The sequence below is a fragment of the Babylonia areolata genome, chromosome 6 (assembly GCF_041734735.1).
Source record: "Babylonia areolata isolate BAREFJ2019XMU chromosome 6, ASM4173473v1, whole genome shotgun sequence".
NCBI lineage: Eukaryota > Metazoa > Mollusca > Gastropoda > Neogastropoda > Buccinidae > Babylonia > Babylonia areolata.
Genome location: NC_134881.1, coordinates 39,861,585 through 39,867,953, shown reverse-complemented (window position 1 = coordinate 39,867,953; position 6,369 = coordinate 39,861,585). Strand labels below are relative to the sequence as shown.

The window sequence follows — 6,369 nt, the reverse complement described above, 5'->3', positions numbered from 1 at the left end:
GGTATCCCTCTGTTGTTGCAATGTCTTTGGGGGTATCCTCTTTGTGGGCCTCGTTGGATAGATGCTGTTTCCATTGTTGTGGTATTGTGTTTATGATGGCATTGTATTTGAAAAGGAGGCCCGGGTCAGTGCCCAGTTTGCGTTCTACTTCTTCGTATGTCATTACATTTCCATGCTGCCAAAGATCCTGCACGAGAAGAATGCCTTTTTTGCTCCATTTGGGAAAGTGTAACGCATTACGGTTGTATTTCATATTTTTGTTGTTCCATGGCAGTTCCGTTTTTATATTTTCTATTGGTCTGTCTTTGTCAAGGACAGCTACTGCTTTTATTACCTCTCTCCAGAAGAATGACTTAACCTTTTCCAGCTTTTTAATGTCTTTAGGTAAGATATTACAGCTAAAACTGCAGTGACTGTCCTTGAAAGGTGACATATTATGTCTTGCAAGAATGCTCCAATGCACTTTTGTCTCTCTGAGGAGTCTAGCTGCCCATTTGACCAGGAACATTTGCTGCTGGTGTTCGATGTTGATCATATTCAAGCCACCATCTTCTTTGTCAAGGCAGAGGATGCATCTTTTTATTTTTTCAAATGCTTTTTTTCTTATTAACCTTTTTTTTCCACAAAAATCTGTACATAAGTGTGTCAATGGTGCTGAGGACTTTGACTGGTAGAGCCAATACCTGCAGGACATGAGAGAACTGTAACAACAAAACATCTTTGCCAAAATAACCATACTGTATAGTGATGGGTTTCTGCGTTTCCGTCATTTAATCACCTTTTTTTTCGATTTTAGATTTCCAGTTTTCTTCCATTTCCGAAATTTCTTTGTCTGCTGAGAAATATATCCCCAGAATTTTCAGCCTGTTAGGTCTCATGGGAATGCTATTTATGTCACCTGTTTCATGCTTTCATGACCCCAGCCACGTGCCCTCTGATTTACTTTTATTTAATTTCAGACCTGAGTATTCTTCAAACTGTCATACAATGTCTGTAGCTATCTGAATGACTTGTTCATTTTTTAGAGTAAATGTTGTATCATCTGCAAACTGTTTTATTTTAGACGTGTTCCTTTCGTTGCACATACCTCCTAATGGTGTCAATTTCTAATTCTAATCGCCAGTATTTCTACCGCTAGTATGAAAAGAAGGGGACTTAGTGAGCATCCCTGTCTGATTCCTCGTTCTGTTGGAAACCAATCAGATAGCCATCCACCAATTTTCATAACCGGCCTCAGTGGTGTGTTTGGTACCATTATGTATGTATAAGTTTTACCTAATCTATACTGTCAGTGTGCCTTTAACAATTCAGCTTAGCCTCAACCACTGTAACTGCACTATTTAAATGTATTAGAAATGTCATTTGATGTCAGTGTTTGTTCTTCACACATATGCAGTATCTTATCTTATGTTGTTGCTTATCCCAAACCGAGTGGTAGTCTTTCATGTAATATGTATACATGTGCTTTACTGTTCTGACATGTTGTGATTAATGGCATGTGTTTGATTGTGTCCTTATCAGTGCACTGTTTTATCTCTTCTTCTTCTCATCCTTGTTTTCCTTCTTCTCCTCATCCTTGTTTTCCTCTTCTCCTCACCCTTGTTCTCTTCTTCTTCTCTTTATCTTCTCATAACTATTGTAAATAAAATAGAAAAACCTTTTTGTGACTGGCCTGCTATATGTTCCTGGCCTGTGCAGGGATTCTTGTCTATCCTTTAAATCATTCAGTTAGTTCTTTTGTACTGCCCCCTTATAATAATACCACTTGGGTAAACGGCTACATATAAACAAAACGGCGGCCAGTTTCAAACTGGGTCAGTCGCCTGTTGGGGTTCCTCGCCAGCTCACTTCGGAGAGATGATCGTAGCTCTACCCCTATCTTTTTAAGAGATGTTTCGATGAGTTCATTATTGATGCTTAGTGGGATGTTATTCACCCACAGCTTTGTGGTGGTTTTTATCCCCCTGGTCTTTGTTAACAAAAGGATTCTTATCCAGGAGAGACACTCGTGCTCCCCTGAACAGGAACCCTTCCAAAAACAACTGGTCCCTTGCTTCTTGATTACGCGGATATATCTGCCACAGACCACGAATCCGCTGTGCCTCCGAATTGTTCCTCGACTGCACGCAGCCTCTGCGGCAACACAAATGTCATATACTGTAGGCAGTGACTGGTATGCGGGGACTACCCTGGCAGTAACGTGTACTGGTTCCACGACTGGCGGGGCTGCTGCCATGGTGGCTCCAGTACTGGAATCTGCTATCTCCTGGTCTTTTTCTCTCGTTCTGCACACAGGTGTTGTCGAAAGGAGCACAGTACAAACACACAGTATGCTAGCTCGCTTTTCTCACTTACAAGCCTGGAGCTAAATCCTTCGACATATCAAAGCCACTATATTTTTGCAAAAAAAAGCACAGAGCACAGAAGAACGTGGCCTGCCGACATCAGAGGCCAAAGTGGAAGTCGAGAAATGTAGACTTAGCAAGGTGGGTGTAGAAAAAGTCTAGTAACTGAATCAAGAAAAAAATAATAGAAGTCAGACACAGACCTGTTTTTCAACAAGGATTAAAAACAACAACGTATCAGACATGTACACCTGACCTTGAAGCAATGGCCATGAATCCTCCAAAATATACAGAAGCAAAAAATGTGACGGACAACTTTTTTTCTTCTTCTACATTTCTCACAGTAAACTCGTGTTGGTGTTTTTGTTGATGTTGATAGTGAGGTGGTGGTTGACCGTTGCTTGAGGTTCCATGATTTAGAAGAAGAGAAAGTACTCTTCTCCTGACATACTGATTTCTCGACCTCCACCCCCTCCTCCCCCCATCACCCTCCAACACCCCCTGGAAAAAGAATATATGACATGCGTGTTTACACACTTACTGATTTTTGTATAGTTGTCCAACAGACGTACTATTGAAATATTTGTTCCTTGTATAAGTACTGTGGATGTGGTCACACCATCCATGCATTAAAATAAATTCCAGCCATTTCGATTTCTTTTCTGTTATGTTTTTAATCTTTGTTGTTGTTGTTGTAAAAGGATGTGCATCACAAATTGACAAAATGCTGGCTAAATGAATGTAGTTACTCATGCCAACATTGTTCACTTCTATTCCTGCAGGCTCTCCATGTAGAGGATACTGTGAACACGTAATCGAACAACAGTTATTTAAACAGTTTGCTTATTGATACACCAAGCCTCATGTCAGTGGGAAAGTAAGGTCAATTTCGGCCACCGAAAATTCGAGGTCAGTTTATTTAACACAAGCCTGCATCTTGCCATTCACCTCTACATTGATTATTGACTTCACTGTAAGCACCTGTCCTTCGATTTTAGCGTGGTGTCACTCACTGGAACCGTGAACGTTTCGTTATGTTTATCTGTGCACACTTTTCTGACGACTTCCAAACCATGTATCAATAATCACATCCTTCAATAAAATCAGGTACCGTTCATACCAAATGATTTGTACATTTACATCCAAAAGTCTTTCCACCATTATTAACATAATATTTTCGATTCACAAACAAAGCAGGAAATGTAATGCATATTCTTCAGTGATTAAGGTGTAGGTGAGAGGTGTTCTGTTTATCGTCATCATGGGACGGTCGTGCCATTTTAGTGTCAACAACGTGTGTATCGTTTCAGAAATTTCTCTTTCTTCCCATGCACAGCATCTCCAACACGCTCTCGCGGTACTTGGAGCCAAAGAAATAATACACCAAGAAATTGACCGAGGAACTGATAACACAGCACAGCTCCGTAATAGCCATAAAACAGAAGAACAGGTTGGCCCAGTCTTTTGTCACGCTGAGCTCTGGAAGAAAGATGAAAGAGATTCTGAATAGCATGGTCGGTGTGTTCAAAACAATAAACTGTATGGATAAGTAGATGAGCATCCTGGTCACAGCCACGTTACGGGCTGACAGGGTTGTGGCAGAGGAGGAGGAAGATTCATTCTGGAACTGCGAGCTCTTCTGAAGGTGGACGGCTGTGATGACTGTTGTGATGAGGACGAACGTGCACAAGCTAACAGGCAGGCCGGCTCCATTCACCAACCCATCCAGAGTGTTCACCAGTTTCTCGTTGGTTCTGTAGAATTCACTGGTGACCACGTAGTAGGCTGTCAGCCCACTAACTGAATCAAGTATACATATCATGCGGTATTTCATCGACACTACAGAAAATACTCCAAAGACAACAAGACTGCCAACTAGGAGAACAATGCCGATAGTTCTGGTTTTCAGCAAAGTGCTAGATTTTAAAGGCCAGACCACACAAATACATCTCTCCCCAGCAATGACAGCAGAGACATACTGCGAAGAAAACACAGAGCCGGAGTACAAAATATTAAGGTGATTGTTGAAGATCATCATGGCAATTTGTCCAAATTTCCTGTAAGAAGTGGTGAAATCTTTGTTACTGAGCTTCTCCATGTAGATAAGGAAAGCCATGGTAACGAAGAGCAAGTCCAGTGCAGACAGACAGAAGAGACACAGGTTGATCCGTTGCTTCAGGCCGTGCCTGAAGAACACCACCATGTTGACCATGTTGCTGGGAAAGCCGATGAAGATGAGGGCAGGGAAGAGGACAGCATGGATCACGTTGTTGACGACGCTGCTCACTTGGGCGCTCATCACGTCTTTGCTTTCATCGTGAAACTGGAAAGCGGAGAGGTTCACCACCATACACAGCTCGCCAATTGGATCTGCCTGGGTCTCATTTAGAGCATCCGATAAAATAGTGTTTGATGAACTGCTCATGTTCCCGTTACTGTTCATCTTAGTAGGACTCGTTTTCTGTGAACTGAGATACATTTGACGGGCAAAAAAACCAAAAAACCTTCTAAAATTAGAACACACTAAAAATTACCAAACCGACGTAAAGCTGATATTGTTCCAGTCAAGTCATTGATTAATTACCTAGGCTGCCTATATGACAAGATAACTCGTCACAATGCATTATGAATTATATTTCTTTTTCAGTTTTTTTATATTGTGGCTGTTCTAGTATGATTTTGTGTGTGCAGATATCCATTTGTCCAGAAAATATGATATTTTAGTGCAAATTACCTCACTAATGTTTGTAATGAACAAGTTGAAAATGTGACCAAAAAACCCACACTGATTTCAAAACAACAGCATGTCACTAAAAATATATAAAATGGGAAAACATCATGTGTTTTGTTTTCTTTATTCATTTCCCTTTCAGAAAATATGTACTTTAATGGGTCTTTCTCCAATACCAATGAGCACAGAAATTTTTGAAAATTTATACCCGTTTTTTATGAAAAATCCCTGGCAAATTGATTTCACTTAAATCTTATTTTCCTGGCAGCGAAAGGGTTGCAATTGAGTTGAGTTTTCGTCAGTTAACAGTAAAGCAGATGGTCAGATCCAAGCAAATCCCCAAGCTATTTGCGACTGTAATGAAACATAAACACAAAGCAATGTGAACGGGACGCCCGTGTTGTTGATTTTTCACGGGGCGTAACGTTCACAATTTCTGTGTTATTTTGCAAATCTGCACACACCCAGACAGTGCCTTGCACACACCCCTGTTCCATCAAGTGCCCACCCCCAAATTCAAAAACGAAAATCGTCCATTAGGCAACCTACCCAATAAACTTCTACGCCCGACTTTAAAGCAAAATTCTTCTGTAGCATAACCTACCCAGTAAAAGCTCACCCTCAATTCGAAGCAAAATTCGTCTTTAGGGTAACCTACCCTGTAAACGACCACCCCATGCACTTTGGAGTCTAAGCCCCAGGCAGCTCAGTGCTGACTACAACAACAACAACAACTACTACTACTACTACTGTATATTTGTTTATTGCCCTTTCTCTACAAGAGCTCAGGGCACTTTACATAACTGAAAAAGTTACGAATCACATAATGAATCACATAGTAACCCCCCCCCCTCTCCCTCCCCCATCCCCTTCTCTCCTACTCCATACATGCAAAGTGGGTTGACAGGCATGGGGCGGTATTGTAAACAGTGAGAAATCGGGAGTGCTTAAAAATAGTTTTTGAAAATATGATATTTTAGTCTGGAGTGAAAGGCAGAGACAGAGATTGATGTGATGTGGAAGGTTATTCCTGATATGAGGAGCAGCAAAGAGGAAAGAGTGTTGGTGTGTAGCAAGAGGCAGAAACGTCAGATGTGATGTGGAAGTTTGTTCCAGACAGGAGGAGCAGGAAAGACGAAAGAGCATTCGCCATATTATGAATCCCTCCAAATTAAAGCTCCAAGCCGAAATAATGTTTACAGTGAGTTTTTGTGTTGTAATATCGTGAAAAAGTTAACAAATAGTGAAGAGTGGCAACTCTCTCCATTCGCAATATACACAACTTCAAGTCAA

General features: G+C 41.1%; 1 protein-coding gene across 1 annotated transcript; it reads right to left on the bottom strand.

The window, feature by feature from the left end:
• Positions 1-3,651: 3,651 nt before the first annotated feature.
• LOC143283519 (uncharacterized) lies at positions 3,652-4,788 on the bottom strand. Its single transcript, XM_076589764.1, has one exon. It carries the CDS (start codon positions 4,786-4,788, stop codon positions 3,652-3,654), a length of 1,137 nt encoding a protein of 378 aa, XP_076445879.1.
• Positions 4,789-6,369: the final 1,581 nt, after the last annotated feature.